Here is an 18,976-nt window from a genome sequence, read left to right on the forward strand (position 1 = left end):
TGTGTGGCAGTGCAGAGTTTCAGTTTGGTATGATGAAAATTTCCAGAGTGGATAGTGGTGGTTGGACAGCAATGTGAATATACTTAATGTTACCGAATAATGCCCTTAAAATTGTAAAATTTTACATGGTGTATATTTTACTACAGTTCTTTTTAAAGTCCCTCTGAGTGGAGGGAAGGGTTAAAAAGTGGGGATGGTATAGAGTTTACATTCAGGAACTATATAGTTATTCTTAGTTACATTAGTTAGGATGCATTCACCTCCTCTGCCCTCCAGCACTGCCCTCCTCTGTGTTTTGCCTTCTCCCTCAGGCTGGAGGCAAGATGGCTGAAACCTGTCTGACCTCACAACAGTGTGTAACAACAGCTATAGGAGAAGAAAACCCCCATCTTTTTATTGTAACCATCCTAGTGGTGTGAGGTGTTTTCTCATGGTGACTTTCATTTGCATTTCCCTAATAACCGATGACGTCAAGCATATTTTCATGTGCTTTCTAGCCATTTACACATCTTTTCTGAAGAAATATCTATTTGAATCATTTCTCCACTTTTAAATTGGTTGTCTTTTTATTGCTGAGTTGTAATAGTGCTTTATATATTCCAGATACTAGTCCGTTATCAGATTTATAATTTGCAAATAATTTTCTCCCATTTTGTGGGTTATCTTTTCACTTTCTTGATGGTGTCCTTTGAAGCACAAAAGTTTTTAATTTTAACAAAGTTCAGTTAATGTATTTTTTCTTTTATTTCTTGTGCTTCTTTTGATGTCATTTCTAAGAAACCGTTGCCTAACCAAGGTCACAAAGATCTATGTCTGTGCTTTTTCTAGGAATTTCATAGTTTTAACTCTTATATTTTGAGTTAATTTTTGTATGTATTATGAGGTAGAGGTCCAATTTCATTCTTTGCACATGGTCATTCAGTTGTCCCAGCACCATTAATTGAAAAGACTATTCTTTCTCCCATTGAATTTTCTGGGTACCATTGTTGAAATTAATTGACTATAAATGAATGGGTTTATTTCAATGGGTTTACTTTCAATTCTATTCTATAGGCACAAATGTCTATACCTTAACCAGTATGACACAATCTCGTGATTACTATAATGTTTAGAAATCAGGCAGTGTTGGCCCTTCAACTTTGTTCTTTTTTCAAGATTGTTTTGGCTATTCTGAGTCCCATATATTTTCATATGAATTTTAGGATCAGCTTATCAGTTTCTGCAAAAAAGGCAGCTGAGATTTTGATGATGGTGTTTAATCTGTACATCAATTTGAGAATATTGCTAACAATATTAACTGTTCCAATCTGTGAACACAGGACTTTTTTCATTTTATTTATGTCTTCCTTAGTTTCTTTTGATTATATTTCTTAGTTTTCAGTGTACAAGTTTTGCATTTCTTTTGTTAAAATTATTTCTAAGTATTTTATTCCTTTTGATGCTATTATAAATGGGATTTTATTTGCAGATTATTCATTGCTAATATAAAAAAAACACAGTTGACTTTTGTACCTTGATCTCATATCCTCCCACCCTGATGAACTCATTTATTAGTTCTAAGAATTTTTTCATTCTGTGTGTGTATTCCTTAAGATTTTCTGTATACAAGACCAAGTCATCTGTGAATAGAGATAGGTTTATTTCTTTCTTTCTAATCCAGATGCATTTTCTTTTTCTTGCATAATTGCCCTCCACACCCTTCAGGACAATGTTAAATAGAAATGGTGGACATCCTTCTCTTATTTCTGATCTTAGGAGGAAAGCATTCAGTCTTCACCATTAAGTATGATGCTAGCTGGGAGTTTTCTATAGAGGCTCTTTTTCAGACTGAAAAATTTTCCTTCTATCCCAAGTTTATTAAGTGATTTTTGTTTTCATGAAAGGGTGTTGGATTTTTTTCACATGCTCTTCTGCATTTATTGAGATGATCATGTGGCCTTTGTCCTTTATTCTGTTAACCTGGTGTTTTACACTGATTGATTTTCATATGTTGAACCCACCTTGCATTCCTGGGATAAATCCCACTTGGTAATGGTGGGATTTATATGTTGCTGGATTCAATTTGCTAGTATTTTGTTGAGGATTTTGCATCTATATTCATAAAGGATATTAGTCTGTAGTTTTCTTTACTCATGATATCATTGTCTGGTTTTGGTAAAGGGCAATTTTTTTACTCAAGATATTTTTGTAGCATTTCTTCTGGGCTGGCCTTCATAGCCATACAAGAAAAAAAAATCACTCTCACCTTTTATGGTCATACCTCACTTTTACTATTATCTTTAGTTACTAAAAATGATATTACCCAGTTTTATCACCTACCATAATCACTATATTTGGCTTCAAACATCCCTGAGCTTTTTCTCAATATCTCTGAGAAACAATAAAACCACAGTGGTAACAATAAGTGCATGAGTTGTGCTGGGCATTGTTGAGCACTTTACAAGAATTATTTCACTTAATCTTCACAAAGCTAATAACTAAGCACTACTATTATGCTCATTTCATAAATAAGGAAATGGAGGCAAAGAGAGGTAAAGTAACTTGCCCCACTTCCCTCAGTTAGTAAGAGGCTGCGCCAGGATTCAAATCCTGGCACTGCAGTCCCAAGTTCATGCTCTTAACCAATATGTTTCAGCAGTAAGAGTTTTCAAAGTGGATGTGTTTTAAGTATTTAAGAAAATTTCAGAAGAGGTGGTGCAAAATATTTTTTTGAGAATGTCAGCATAGAGAAGGCGTAAAACCTTTTTGGGAAACTATTCTAAAACATATATTTATGAGAAAATATGATACTTCTGTTTAAAATATTAGTCACATTGTCTTGTATGGCAATGAAGATCTTTGATATTAAATGGTCTTTTCTGGTATTTTTACTTTCCTACAAGTTCTGCATAGTTTATAGAAAAAGATCATCTAAATTCCATTTCAAACTTCTTTATTTTCAAAGAAAAATAATGTGAGCAATCCTTTAAAAGGATCCTTCAACAGTAAAATTTTAAATGCCTTGTCCTTGGAGAAATATTACAAAGTCGATGTGTTGATTCTTCCTGCTCACAGGACTTACTAGAAAAACCAAAGCTTTAACTTTCATTCCTTCCCTCCTGTGCATCAAAGACACACACTGCACACAGCAAACACAAAAATATGTCTTATCAAATATGAACATATTAAATGAGACACTCTATTAATTGTCAATTAATCAACAGCTTCTTTTCTGCACCTACTATGTGCGATGCTTCACGAGATGGGAGGTAGCAAAGCGTAGACGCCAGCAGCACAGGCTCTGCACTCAGACAGCTTTGCTTTGTGTTGAGTTCCACCACATATTCATTACGTCATCTTGGGCAAGTGTCTTAATCTCTTTAGGCTTCAGTTTTCTCATCTGTAAAATGAGGATAATAATAGCATAGTTATGTGAAGATGAAATTAGATAATCCACGTAAAACACTTGTCATAGTGTCTGGCACATGGTAAGCACTCATTCATTAGTTACTATTAGGAAATAAAACATTGACTGGGATAGCCTCTCTTCTCAAGTAGTTTATAATGTCATAAATAACAGTAATAGGAAGCAGAATATTCCATACACCAAAAGAGCAGGACAAACAAAGTGTTAATGGGGCCTTAGCAACCAAAGGACACAAAACAGCTGGAGAGGAAAGGAGAGGATAACAATTGAATTGAGCTTAGAGGAAATGGTAGTCATGGTAGTAACTCAAAGGCAATCAAAGGAGATGGGGTGGAAAGAACAGCAAAAGCAAAGGTTTAGAGGTGGAAGCGAGCCCTGTGTGGTCAGACTAGTCAGGCGGTAGGGTTTATGAGAAGGAGCAATGAAAAATAAAGCTGGAAATGAGGCTGGAGATCCCTGACTTCCAAGTTAGGAAGTTTGGCAGTCATGTGTTGTATATGAAAATATTTTGAATGAGATTTTTAAATGAAAGTTGATGGTCTGTTTTTGTTTTTTAGATTCAGGATCCAAAATCATTTCAATTTAAAAAGCATTTTAAATTCTTGGGGAGTCACCGATCTTTTTGATCCACTCAAAGCTAACTTGAAAGGAATTTCAGGTAACACTTCTTCTTTCAAGCTTTTTGGCATTGTGCTTGGGGGCAGCTTTGTCATACTTTGATTAAGGGATTTTCATCTACAGAGGCTTCAATGGTACGGTCAGAGTTAATATTATTTAAAAGAATAAGGAAAGCTTTGCTTTATATAAGAATATGTTGCTTCAGATAACAGCCAAATTTGAGTTGGACTTTGTGGGGGAGGAATGTTTCTTGAGACCTCTAAGCACTGTTTTTGGGGACCACCTTCAGGGTGAGGTCAATGGCCACAGAACACAATACAACTCACTCTCCTTCTGCCTATCATGGCTGGCAGCATGCCAGAGACAGTGGTGCAATAACAGAGCTCTTCATTCTGACCTCCCACGTCATGCCAGCCTCACAGTCACTCTTTGTTCCTACTTCTTCCCTCTCCCTCCCTCCTTGTACCATTTCTGTCCTCTTCTCATAAACTAACCTTGAAACTTTCCCTCATCCATCCAACTTCCTTCCTTCAAATTACTCATGTACCTGCAATCTTGCCCTAAAGTGTTCTCCTTTCCTGAGTCCATATTAAATTTCTTTGCCCCTACTAGACACTAATCAACAGGAGCTGTATTTGCTTATGATCTGAGAGGGAACTTACATCAAATATTAAAAAAGAATGGAATGCCAAAACCTTTTGTTCCAGAATCTTCTCAGAAGCCATTAGTTAAACTATTGCTAACCCCAAAGGCTCAGGTTTGTTTCTGCTCTGGATAGCAATAAATTATCTGTATGAAGATGATACTGTAGCAGGTATTTTCATTGGCCTTGATGCTTTCTTTGCCTGATGAGCTTCAGAATCTCCATTTTAAATGCTAGAACCTCATCACACAGAGTTTTCTAAAGCTTTGCTCAAAATCTTATTAAACAATCACACACACACACACACACACACACACTCTCACACACACACAGAGGAATTTGGTCCATAAAATCAGTCTTGGCTTGTGCTTTAGATGTAACCAAACTAAATGGCAGTTACTTATCAAATAAAGCACAGGAGAAAGGATCTATTCTAGAGTGTTTAAAACACACCAGCGCTGTACTCATTACCTAAACATGCAAAGAGATAAGCAAAGCAATAGTCACATTTGGGTACAGCGCACCCAACAATGCTTGGTGCACAATGGATAGCCAATAAATATTGTTGACTTGGTTGAATGACTCAACCAGAAATTTTCTCTGGTGACACAGGCAAAATCTGACACTGTAGGGAAAAGAGGAAGACTAGAATGAAAGGATCAGGTCAAGGAAAGAGGAAGGGATGAAGAACTTGAGGGAGCTCTATCTTTAATAATGTGCAAAAATCCAATCACAGTGTCTTCTTGTGACTCCAGAGCTCGGCTAGAGCATTCCTGTTGTTGATGATGATACTATTCATCCTTTGATCATTCTAGTTCAAAACTTTGGCACCATTCTTGACCTTTTCTTCCACACCACTACATTCAGTTAATCACTGTGACTCACTGATTGTGCCTTCGTAGTTCTTAATCTCTCTGCCTTTATGTCCTAGAAGTACATCTCAAAATGCCATTAATCCTATGTCCTCAAATAGGACTGAGTTTGACCCACCCACATCATGCGGCTCCCCTACTGATAAAGACTTCCAAGACCCGTAAGCTCTCTTGACAAGCTATAACAAGCAATCTAGTTTTGAAAGAACATTTTTTCATACTTTTTTTATAATGCAGTTAAAGTCTATGTAGATTTGTTCAAACCAGCAGAAATATAGGCTCATGGATCTAACTTGTTAAATAATTATCGAGCAGTTAGCATGTGCCAAGTATGAAGCTTGAATTCATGTCTCTTACTGATAAAAATCATCAGCCTTATCTCCCATAAAGTTCTGTTCCTCTAACACAGGGCTCACCATACAATGACCCAATCCTTGTTTTTGTAAATAAAATTTTAATGAAACAGCCACTCCCATGTATTTACAGATCATCTATGGCTGCTTTCTTGCTACAATGGCAGAATTAGGCAGTTGCAACAGACACCATATGGCCTGCAATTGCTAAAATATTTAATATCTTGCCCTTTACAGATAAAGTTCGCCAACTACAGTATTGCTTTCCAATGCCCTTCTTTAAACATCATCAAGAGACTAGTCCTTCTGTGCCTAAGTGGGCTGTTGACTTAATTATGGAGACATGGTGACTGAATCTGTCTAACAAATAGTTTCATCATTCCTAAAATGAGGTAGCTACCACCCACCTCACATCTTACTTATGGAAATAAAATTCTTTAACATATAGCAAAGCATCAACAGAGAGCTTGCCAGAAAATAAGTCATCAGAAAATGCTGGTCTCCCTTCTTACAATTAATAAGAGGTTACCAAGCAGTTTTGTACTATTGATAGAAGCTCAAACCACAGGGAACATTTGGCCTTTTCTTTGAATTTGGTTCCAATGCCCAGAATCATTTTACTCAAGTTCTTCCCCATTTAAAAGTGACTCGTCTCTTCCTTCATGGCATCAAATCCTTTCCTGCTGCCTGAAAAAAACTTGTTCAGTATCATCTCAAGGCCCAATTGAGCCCAGGTTATAGTTTTTCTCCCCAGACATCCCTTGACACTACATGTTATAAAGCTTTTAAGAGTAATTCCAGTTTCACTTACACAAAAGTTACCAGCTGGAGATATACTCCTTGAGCAATCAGAAGGATCAGCAGGCTTTGATACAAACTCATGCTTCCTAATCCAAGAAATACTTCTTTTGCATAAAGTTAAAACTTCAAAGAAACCATCTTATTCTGGACTTTTATAAATGAATAATTAGTTTCCAATCTCTGCTCAGTGAGAACTACAAGCTCCAAGTTTCTACAACTTAAATGAGCAAACCACACATAGTTGTTTGGTTACATACTGAAGTTACTTATGCCACACCAGATGACTGGTCAGACCTGCAATAGATCATCAAGATGGTGAGATAAGTCATCCCCAACTTCAGTCCCCCTCCTAAGAAGACGAACTAGCCACTGTCCATAGACAAGTCACCACTGTGGAAATCCCAGCACCCAGATGTGAAGCTGAAGCACCCCTCTGAACCACAGAGACTGAGAAGGACCACATTAGAATGGTAAGAGGAGCAGCTACGCTTGGACTGCATCACCCCTCCTCCAGGCTGACACAGCACTGCACGAAGAGTACCCTCTCAGGCTTACTATAATTTCTTCAGTGAGAAAAGAAAATCAGGATGGATATCCATCTCTCCCAGAGTCACAGGACACTTTCTGGAAGACCCATTCAGGTCTTGCCTCCTGGGGACAACTTAGGAATCAGATAGCGATGGAGAAGTGGGAGGCAAGGCTTACATTAACCAGCACTCAAACCTTGGCAGACCAAGTTCATGCCTATAGCAGTACCCAAGCAAAGACTCCAGCCAGCAGGAATGCCCATCTGCAAGGCAAGGCTGGTGGCCCCATCTAGCTAGAGAGCTTGGTTGACAGTTCTGCCCAATTTGGGTCCCTAGTCAGTGGACCATACTACCACTCTACATTTCAGGAAAGAAAATTCACAGCCTTACCCAACTGCTAGGCATAGTCTCAAGTCCCATCCATTGAGGAAGCCTGACAAGAGAACCCAGCTAGCTGAGAAGCCCATCCTACAGCTCTGCTTGGGCAGAGAGCCTGGTCAGCAGCCCTGCCCAACTGTTGAGCATATTCCTTTCCTCCACATAACCAGTGAGTCTGAAGAATGACCTTGGGCAGCCTTGTAGCCCAGCCCACAGTGCTACCAAGTCACACAGCCCAGCCTGTAGCCCCACCCAACTTCACAGCACAGCTGGCAGCCCCACCTGAACATGGAGCCCAGCCAGCAGCACCATCGAGTTGGGAAGCACAGCATAAGACTACCTGGCCAGGAGAGATTGTAGAATCCCTCTCATAGTTACCCAATCATGGTGTCCAACCAGTGGCACCACCCTGTCAGGGAACACAGCCTACAACCTCATCAACCAAGAGTTGATTGCAGACTTAGGGGCTCAACCTGACAGTGAAAAGGCTGAGCCACTAGCTCTGACATAGCCAGAAGCTCCACCTGAACAGCGAGCCCGCCCGAGCAGCCCTGCTTGAATACAGAACCCAACCAGCAGTCCCATCCAGCCATAGAACCCAGACAGCAGCACCCCACTGCAAACTCAGAGAAAATAGAGAGGCTGGCCCACACAGAGATGATGATAGTAAGCCCAACCTGCCCACAAATTCTACCAGCTGACTGGTAAAGATCTTTCCTTACCAAAGCAAACCTGTAAAGCCTGGAAAAGGAGACCGCTTACTGAAATGCACAGATACCAATACAAAGAAGCAAGGACCATGAAAAATTAGAAAAATATACCATCCAAAGAAATGAATAAAGCTCCAATAGCTACCCTAAAAATATGGAGATGTATGAACTGCCTGACAGAGAATTCAGAACAATCCTCTCAAAGAAGTTCAGCAGACTACAAGAGCACAGAGACAACTAAACAATATTATTAAAAAATGCATGAACAAAATAAAAAGTTCAAGAAAGAAATAGAAACTATCAAAACAAAACCAAGAAACCCAAACAGAGATCCTAAAGCTAAAGAATAAAATGACTGCATTGAAGAATTCAACAGAGAGCTTTAACAAGACTCAGGCAAACAGAGGAAACAATCAACTAGAAGATAAATCATTTCAAATTATCTAGTCAGAGGAACAAAAAGAAAAAAAGAGTGAAAGAGTGAAGAAAGCCTGTGGGAATTGGGGACTTCACAAAAGAAAAAATATACTCATTATGGGAATCCCAAAAGATTAAAGAAAAAAAAAAAAGGAAAGTCTACTTAAAGTAATAATGGCCAAAAACATCCCCAAAATGGGGAGAGAAATGGGCTCCCAGATTCATGAGGCCCAAGGAATCCCAAAAGGTTGAACCCAAAAAGGGCTACACCAACACACATTATAATTAAATTGTCAAAAGTTAAAGACAAAGAAAGAATTTTAAAAGCAGCAAGAGAGAAGAAACAAGCTACCTACAAGGGAACCCACATAAGATGATCAATGGATTTCTCAACAGAAACTACAGGCCAGGACAGAGTGGAATGACATATACAAAATTTTGAAAGAAAAAACCTGCCAATCAAGAATACTATACCTGGCAAAGTTGTCCTTCATAAGTGAAGCAGAGATAAAATTTTCCAAACCAACAAAAGCTAAGGGAATTTATTACCACTAGACCTGCCTTACAAGATATGCTAAAGGACATTCTTCAAGCTGAAATAAGGATGCTAATTAACATTGAAAAAATGTATGAATATGTAAAAATCACTAGTAATGGTAAATACATAGTCAAAATCAGATTCCCTAATATTGTAATAGTGGTACATAATTACAACCAATCAATAAATTCAGTAAAGTTGTAGGATAAAAAAATGAACATACAAATATGAGTTGTGTTTCTTTACACTAACAACAAACTATCTGAAAAAGAAATAAAGAAAACAATCCACTTACAATTGCATCAGAAACAATAAAATACTTAGGAATAAATTTAACCAAGTGAAGTGAAATATCTCTACATTGAAAACAACAACACACTGATGAAAGAAATTGAAAAAGACACACATAAATGGGAAAACATCCTCTGTTTATGGATTGGAAGAATTAATATTGTTAAAGGGTCTATACTACTGAAATCAACCCCCAGATTCAATGCACTCCCTATCAAAATTCCAATGGCATTCTCCACAGAAATAGAAAAAAACAACTCTAAAATTTGTATGGAACCACAAAAGACCCCAGATAGCCAAAACAATCCTGAGAAAGAACAAAGCTAGAGGCATCACACTTCCTGAGTTCAAACTCTATTACAAAGCTATAGTAAGCAAAACAGTATGGTACAGGCATAAAAACAGACATGTAGGCAAATGGGATAGAATCAAGACCCCAGAACTAAATCCATGCATATACAGTCAACTAATATTTGACAAAGAAGCCAATAATACTCCATGGGGAAAAGATAGTCTTTTCAATGAATGGTGTTGGGGAAACTGGATAGTCACATGCAAAAGAATGAAACTGGACCCATATCTTACTCACAAAAATTAACTCAAAATGGATTAAAGACTTACAATGTCTGAAGCCATAAAACTCTTAGAAGAAACCTTGGAGAAAAGCTCCTTGAAATTGGTCTTGGCAATGATTTTTTGGATCTGACACCAAAAGTATTAGCAACAAAAGCAAAAATAAACAAGTGGGACTATATCAAACTAAAAGTGTCTTCATAGCAAAAGAAATAACAAAATGAAAAGGAAACCTACAGAATGGGAGAAAATATTTGTAAACCACATATCTAAGGGATGAATATCCAAAATGTATAAGGAACTCATACAACCTAATTGCAAATAATAACGATCTGATTTTTAAATGGACAGAGGATCTGAATAAACGTTTTTCCAAATATGATATTCAAATAACCAACAGGTACATGAAAAGGTGCTGATCATCACTAATCATCAGAGAAAAGCAAATCAAAAGCACAGCGAGATATCACATCATACCTGTTAGAATGGCTATTATCAAAAAGACAAGAGATAACAAACGTTGACAAGGATGTGGAGAAAAGGAACATAGTACTCTGTTCACGGGAATGTATATTGGTCCAATGATTATGGAAAGCCCTATGGAGGTTTCTTAAAAAATAAAAGTAGAACTACCACATTATCCAACAATTCTACTTCTGAGTATGTGCCCAAAGGAAATTAAATCACTATCAAAGAAATAACTGCACCCCATGTTGATGGTAGCATTATGTACAATAGCCTAAGATATGAAAAAAAACTAAGTGTCCGTCAGCGGTTGAATAGATAGAGAAGCTGTGGTATGTATATTTTGATAGAATATTATTTAGCTATAAAAAAGAAGGAAATCCTGCTATTTGCAACAACATAGAAAAACCTTGAGGGCATTATGCTAAGTGAAATAAACCAGAGAGAAAGACACTGTATGATCTCACTTCATGTGGAATCTAAAAAAATCAAACTCACAGAAACACAGAGTAGACTGATAGTTGCCAGGGGCAGGGAGGGGGCGGAGTTGGGGGGTTGGGTGAAGGTGGTCAAAGGGTACAAACTTCCAATTACAAGTCCTAGGGATGTAATGTACAGAATGGTGACTCTAGTTAACAATGCTGTATTATATATATGAAAGTTGCAAAGACAATAAATACAATACACACAAAAATTGTAACTATGTGAGGTGATGGACGTGTTAACTCATCTTACTGTGGTGATCATTTTGTAATATATACATATATCAAATCATCACATTATACACCTTAAACTTACACAGTGTTATATCAACTATATCTCAAAAAGCTGGGGTGGCAGGGAGAAGTGGGTTTGAGGAGAATAGAGAAAGCAACTGACCACAGCCTGGCTTCAGAGGCCATTTCAAATTCTTTTTAGCATTCTCTCTATATATCTGGGGCTGGGTGCTATGTGACACACTCCATCTGTTACAACTAAGTGATAAGAAGATGAGAAAGATAAACTAGAAGCAGATTCTGGCAATAAAGCCACTAAATTTGCCAATAGTAAGTAATAATAATTGGAAAGATAAATGACACAGCAAATAATGTTTATCCTGCATTTTGAGAAGCTGAGGATCAGATGTTGGGACATTGATCTATGTTTTGCAAATCTTGTGTTTACACACTGTCATTATGAAGACTCTTAAACCTTTTGAGAGTATAATCTACCACACACAAAAAATGATGGTCTCCACTAACAAAGGGGAAAGAGGCAGTGAAACAATCATTTGGATAAAACTTGCCAAAGACCCATTCTGTGTTGTACCCCTATGATTCTATAGATACCAACCAACATTTCCTTACAAGTGAAATCAGATTAAAGAACATTAAGGCAGCTCTTTTTAAGGGGAAATGAAACAAATGTACAATGTGAGGAGTGTCTATTATTCATTCATCCAACATTTACGGAACACAATTATGTACCAAGCATTATTATGCTAGTTAGGCGAAGTAAAAAATATTTGAAATTAATAAAACAGCTTCTGCCTTCTAGGAGCTAACAATCCAGAAAGAAAGGTTGACATGAATACTTGTAGATATTATGGAAGAGTGGAGAGTATGCCAGGAAGGAGGGTAAGAAGAATCTTAACACTTTGCTTTGGATATTGAAATGTAAGATAGGAGCAAATGGGTTTATGATGGGCTACAGTTTTCCAGAATGCTAATCTGGTAAATCTAGAGACAGGAGATGTTGCAGGTCGTTCCATGGTTAAACATTACATATTATAGTCCTCCTGCAGAGATTCACTACAAACATTAGCATATAAGCAGCTCTAAGAAGTCCACTACTAAAAACAAAAACACAAAACTATGCAACCTGCATTTCCCATTTTAATCATGGATCCCTTTTTATAGCATAGCACCTATAAACAATCTTGGGATTGTTGTTGTATGACCCTCAATGGCACTAAGTAGCTGCCAGCACAGCAGAAAATGAACCCAAAGCCGGAGAATCCCTTTATGCTTGGATTCTTCTACCTCGCTTTCATTAGTTGCATAACATTTCAATATCTACTTGACGAAAGTAAGCAAATAGATCTGTAATACAAGATCAAGCAAGAAGAGAAACACAAACCTACAATGACTCCTGAATTCTTATTTTGATCACAAATGTTGGTCTTCTGAAATGTTTAACTCTCCCCAGAGATAAAATTTAAGAGAGGTGTGGATGCTGCGGCAAGACAGGCCGTGGGTCTTGGCTCAATGGCCGTGCATGTAACTGTCAATTATTGGACCACTCCTGTAGTGTGATGGAGAAAAGCTATTTAAATGAAACTCCTCAAGAAATTTTAATAGCCAAGCCTATCTAACTGAAGACTCATTCATACCATTTGGTCTTATTTTTCACATTGTGTCAAAGTGCCTGGACTCTAACACAACCACGTATACTGTATCTGGTAGAGAGTTTCATAGTGAACCTCTGCTGACTTCACTGACACATTTGAAATGTTCAGATACCACACCACAGTAATGAGGTCACAGATAAGTAAAACCTAATGACCATCAGAGAACCATTATTTATCCACAAATTCTAATTTGAGCACTGCATTTCTTTCAGTTTGCTCAATAAGCTAGTGAGAGAAACTATGAACTAGAGAGAAATTTCTTTTCTAAAAGATCCTACAGAAAAAGACCAACTGCTAAAACCAGATCCTTCAGTGGTTTTAGGACAAATGATACCAGATGAAATTTCCCATTGATTTTTCCCATCCTATGGCCCTTGTCTGGTCCCCTTCAATGAAGCTGGAAAATAACTGTTTCTTACAACAAATATAGCCAACTCACAATTTCCTGTGTACCTTATTGCTGCATATCCTATACTTGGCTGGTTTTAAGTCTCTCACGACATTCATTTGCATCTCCTTGTATGTGCACGAAAAATGCAAAACAATTTAGTCTAAGATGAAACAAAAAAGCTCTCTCAAAATACATGTATACTGAAATAATTATTTTAAGACTTATGCCACAGATCCCTTTCCAATGGCATGCTAGAGTTGACTAGAGTTGACTAAAATACAAAGTGGTGTTTTTTTGTGGCGGGGTGGGGTGGAAATGGATGCTGCACTGTCAGAAAACCTCCAAATGCCCAATCTACTTCTTATCAAGTGTGTGACCTCAGGTAACAGCTCATTCTCAAATGAAAGGGTAGCTATAACTAGCTAAGCTTTCTGCTAGTTCTAAAGATTATTTTCCTTCGTTATTAGGTCACGTACCATGTCACTGTGGAGAGTAATTCAAAAATGATTAATGGTTAAATTACAAAAAGCTATCAATTCCTCTAACTTAATCATTCATATTCCCGTTTGCTAAGCTTCTTTGAAACTGTTAGCACACAACTATTATAGTTCTAACCTCTTATCATCTTTGCAGATTTGTCCCCATGGGGCAAATTAATTGCATGACTGAATGCAGTCATGCAGTATTGGACACATTTTTAGTACATTGAGTTACGCCTTTTAAGGTCCATAGTACAAACCTGTGACTGTCATTTAAAAGTGGCTCTCAAAATGCAGTCCAAGAAGGAATTCAAGGGACATCATCTCAGAAGCTGGCTGAAAAATGCATATTCTTGGACTCCAGAATCCACTTTGACATATACTCTGGCAATTCTTATACCACCAAAGTTTAAAAAATACTGGCTGAAGGAAAAATTTTGATATTAACTAGAAATTATTTTTGAAAACTACTGAAAAAACAGGGCACAGCTCTATTAATTTGGGAGGGATTATTTATTAAATTCACCAAATCTGAGGTTTTAAAAGTTACATAAAATATTGCAGCTTAAGAATTTTCCAGATATCTCCCTGGCTATAGTAAAGCAGCATGAGACTGTAATTAAGTGCATTCTTTAAAACTACACTCAAATCCTTAAGCTAAATGCATTAAAAATGGAAATAAGCAATTCACATTTTTATTTCCTGGGATTAGGCCAAGATGGCTTTTATGTTTCTGAAGCAATCCACAAAGCCAAGATTGAGGTTTCAGAGGAAGGCACCAAGGCATCTACAGCCACAGGTATGTTCACAAAGGGGTCAGCAGCACTCAGTCACGCTGCTTGCCCCTATCTGCCTTCGTCAGATTTATCCAGTTCAATCCTCACATTTCTAAACCTTCCCACTAAAAAATCCTAAGTCCAGATGTGGTATAGCATTTTTTTAAAAAGAAATGTTAACACAGAGCAAAGTTTGAAAACTGATGGGAGCAGAGAAATCCATTTTGAAAAGGATTTGTCCCACCATTCCCATAAACAAGGAATGGAGTCTTTCTGAAAATTACCTTTAGTAAGGAATTTATTCCATGGAGTATTTTGAAAATGGGACACAAGTTTGGCTAAATGACATCTTCTTAATTTTCCCATTTGTACCCCCATCATAACACTAAACAATGAAATATCATTAGGATGCTTTTATTTCTTCAAAAATCAAGGGATATAACTGACTTCATATCCAATTTTAATAGTGACTTTCCTCAAATGAATAGAAAATGCAATGGGATTCTTCTATTCTCTCTCCTGCAGCTCTGTTGTTACTGAAAAGGTCTCGGATTCCTTTTTTTAAAGCAGATCGGCCATTCTTCTTTTTCCTGAGAGAACCTGACACAGGTAGGACAGTATTTTTTTGATAGAATTCAGATAAATATGTATCAGCATCTCTCTAGCAACAAGCATCCACTGCGGCCTAGAACAAGCATTCCTTCTAGCCTAGTTTCTATGGCTTCAGAAGCTTCCCAGTTTCTTGTCGCGTATCCTGAGAAAGGGGAGTATTCCATAACTACAAAGGAAACTAATATCCTCCATGTTGTTTTTGACTTCTCCTTCAGCTCATTTTTAGTTGATGTGGATTTTTAAAAATTCAGGCTTCTACTTCTGGGGAGACTTAGAAAGATCATGAAAGTAAAATAAATGATACATCTTGATTTTCCCCCAGTTGTTGCCTTGCTTTCTCATCACTGTAGGACAAAATATAGTTCCCTCAGGGCGCTAGCATATCCAAGTAGTCTTCTGACTCAGCAAACCCCGTATTCTAGTGAATGCACCTGGATTTCTAGTTTTTCTCTTGATCTTTCTCACGCTTGCTGAAATGCCACAAAAATCAAGTGTTTGCCCTAGTACTTCTGAGACCCACTATACAATCTCATCAGAATCCAAAGATTAGGTATGGTACAGGCAAAGCCTGAGCACATCAGGACAAGCAGGGGTCCTTTCAGCTTCAACAATGAACAAAGTACTCAAATTATTCCTCTCAATGTTCCCCCTCCCCCCTGACAATTATTTATCAGCCTGGGAAGGAAAAGAGATTCTCAGTAAAGAGTTGTTGGCAAGTCGAAACAATGTGTTAAAAAGAAATAGGATGGAACAAGACTAACAAAATCAAGCAAAAGTGGATCTACTTTAACTAAACATCAGGCATTATTTTTATTTATGGAGAGAAAAAAAGTCAAAAGTTAGAATAATGAGAATTACGCATAGGTTTTACACAAATTGTTAAGGAAATACTGTCAACATCATTTTATCTGAGAATCATTTGCATACTGCTGTAACTTGTGCTAGAAATCAAAGGAACACTTTTGTGACAAAAAGAATGAAGATAATCATTCACTAGGAAATAATCTATTTTGGGATTATTTGGGGAGAAAAAGTCCATCAACAGAATATATCCTCCTAGGATTTCACCGTGATCATTCCAACCCCATGTTTATTAGATGAAATTGTCACTTATCACTCAGAACAGGCAACAGAGAGCCCTCTCTTGGAAAGGATACATTTAAAAAAAATGAAAGATGAAAAAACGACAGGTTCTACTTCCTCAAGAAACAGAGACAGGACTAAACGTGAACAGAAAGGTCATTGTCAAAAGCTGATAGCCAATAAAAGTTGATGACAGTTAAAAGAGAACGATTTCTCTTTTGGAATTCAACTGCATAAAAATGATGTAAAACCTTTGAACTAGTAAAGGACACACCACTATTTCAATGATCGGAGTTTTCACAACTGCCTCAATAAACAATGAAAATAAAAGGCTAATCCAAAACCAGTTCCATAATCCGCCAGCACATCTAAATACAGTCCTTGTGAGTTTACTCTTTCTGGGAGGTATTTGCCCACATGATTCAAGGCGGCTACTCTTCTGGTGAGAGTGGTATTAAAGAGATAGAAATCAGTCTCAGCCTTCATTACACCAAACTGACAAATCTTACTGTTTAGGGCAAATAATGAATTCATTGACAAATGGGGCACATATGGAAACATTAAGAAAAACGATCTTAAATCTCAAGATTACACTGTTGGAGAATATCACTTGTCCAGCCTAAAGCCACCCAGTGATCTAAAGGGCCTAAGAGGCATGATATTCCCCTGAAATATACTCCCTCCCTCCCCTTTGCTTACAAGAATTCTATAGTATTTTACTAATTTAACTAATATGCCCAGTTTCTTAAAATGTAAAAAACCTGCAAGATGGGATATTAAGCTTGAGTTTCGACTGGTTTCAAACCTCGTGACTAGGTTTTGGATGAGGCAGGCCACAGAGTATGATGGCAGAGAGATTACGGCCAGAAAGAGGAGACTGAACAAACGGTTTCTCTTCCCAACTCCTTCTAGGGTTCATCCCAAAAAATGTAATAAAGGTAAAGGGTTTAAAGGATCATTACCTCATCAGCAATCTGTAAAGGGGAAATAAGAACTTCCTGATAAGGAAAGCTGCTAAACATTGGAAAAGACTGAATCCCTTTCTTAAATATTCTTGTTAAGTATGAACTTTTATCTGAATGACTTGTAATCCCTTCTATTAATCACAGAATCAAAATATACATAAAGACAATTTAAGACCAGACAGTATATTCTGGATTTTGTGTAGCTCTTGAATTTAGCAGTGACTGCAGGTAATTACTTAACAATTCCATCTATTAAATGATATCCTGCTTTAAAGGTATTTGTGGAGGTAAAAAAGGTTTAAAGAATTGCATATGAAAATACTATGTAACGTTACATTAAATGCCTCTTTTTCTCAACAGGATTTGTCTTCAGCATTGGGAGAGTTTCAAATCCCCTAGACTAAATTAAGAGATCTCAAGCATGTTCTCCACTTTCATCTATGCTTTTCTTCATAAAAAGTTACAATTGCATTCTGCTATACCCTTTAAATTTTAAAAAGGTTCTGCTAAAGTGTAAAAAGATAAGGGTATGTGATTTTCAAATATTACGAAACTAAAAGTTCATCAATTTTACTACAATTTTATAAATTTATTTTGCCCTCTTTTAATCTAAATGTATTTTAACCTTCCTTTCTACCCAAAAGCACTACAAGGCACAGCAGTGATCTATGAAAGGTGAGTGAGTGAGTCTGGTCATAGGGTCATGTCCTCAGTGAAGACACGTGAGGTCATGTTGGACTGAGAGTGGACAGTGAACAGTGTTGGTTTTTCCTTATCCTGGGTAACTCAGGGGTAATGCACAATGAGCAAAGTCATCTTAAATGTTTGCTTTCCATTTAGCCTCTAAACAAAATGGAGTTTATATGTATAAGGATAGCAGAGGAGAACAAAGAGATCCCCTTTGAACCCCCAATTTGTTGTGGGACTTTTGTAAGCATGGCATCAAGCTGCTAAAGACTAGACATTTCAGAGTATGTGATGCCCCCCAAACTTACAACTCCCTAACTAACAGCTTCAACTTAGTGCCATCCACAATCCTAGTGAGAAAGGAAAAAAGTGTTGGGAGTAAAGAAACCAGTATTAAAGATGGCTGCTTTTAAACAGCTTCTAAAGTGTCTGCCTATTTGCCCCAGATACCGTCATTTCTATTATCTAGGCAGAAATGGGAATATGTTGGTGTGGCCAACAAAATCTAAGAACATAGAGTAAAAAGACAATGCAGGTTATGTAACAGGTAATTACAGTTAGCTTTAACAAATATGAACTTCAAGTGGTGTATTTTTCCAATGCTTAAAAAGCAAGGCCTTTAAAATTCCATTACCTTAAGATGGTTTTAAATGATTACTTTAAATGTGATTATTTCCTAAACCACACAAGAGTAAAATAGAGCATTTATTGATGGAATAACAAAAGTGCTTTTCTTAAATATTCTTCAAAATACATTTGTACAACTTACAATAATATATCCAAAATAACTGTATATACAAAACATTACCTAGTTTTAATGTATGTGCTTTTTTTCCCCAAAAATTACAAAGTAACTTTTTTATTTTTTTTTTGGCAAAGTTCAACCTTAACAGAGGTGACAATTTTAAAGGTTGGTTTAAGAAAATAGAACCTGAGGGAAATTGACACGCAAGAGTCAATGACAAGCAAGAGATCTGGAGGAATATTTTTAGTTTGTTAAAT

General features: G+C 37.1%; 1 protein-coding gene across 1 annotated transcript in view; it reads left to right on the forward strand.

Annotated features, from left to right (window-relative positions):
- SERPINE3 (serpin family E member 3) overlaps positions 1-18,761 on the forward strand; it is a 31,131-nt gene extending 12,370 nt beyond the window's left edge. Inside the window, exons 5-7 of the mRNA XM_027588778.2 lie at positions 3,964-4,064; positions 14,564-14,650; positions 15,153-18,761. Of these exons, the coding sequence (XP_027444579.2) occupies positions 3,964-4,064; positions 14,564-14,650; positions 15,153-15,256 (292 nt within the window). The 3' untranslated portion in view covers positions 15,257-18,761. The remainder of the gene's footprint in view (positions 1-3,963; positions 4,065-14,563; positions 14,651-15,152) is intronic.
- The last annotated feature ends 215 nt before the right edge of the window (positions 18,762-18,976 follow it).

The sequence above is a fragment of the Zalophus californianus genome, chromosome 3, assembly GCF_009762305.2.
Source record: "Zalophus californianus isolate mZalCal1 chromosome 3, mZalCal1.pri.v2, whole genome shotgun sequence".
Lineage (NCBI taxonomy): Eukaryota > Metazoa > Chordata > Mammalia > Carnivora > Otariidae > Zalophus > Zalophus californianus.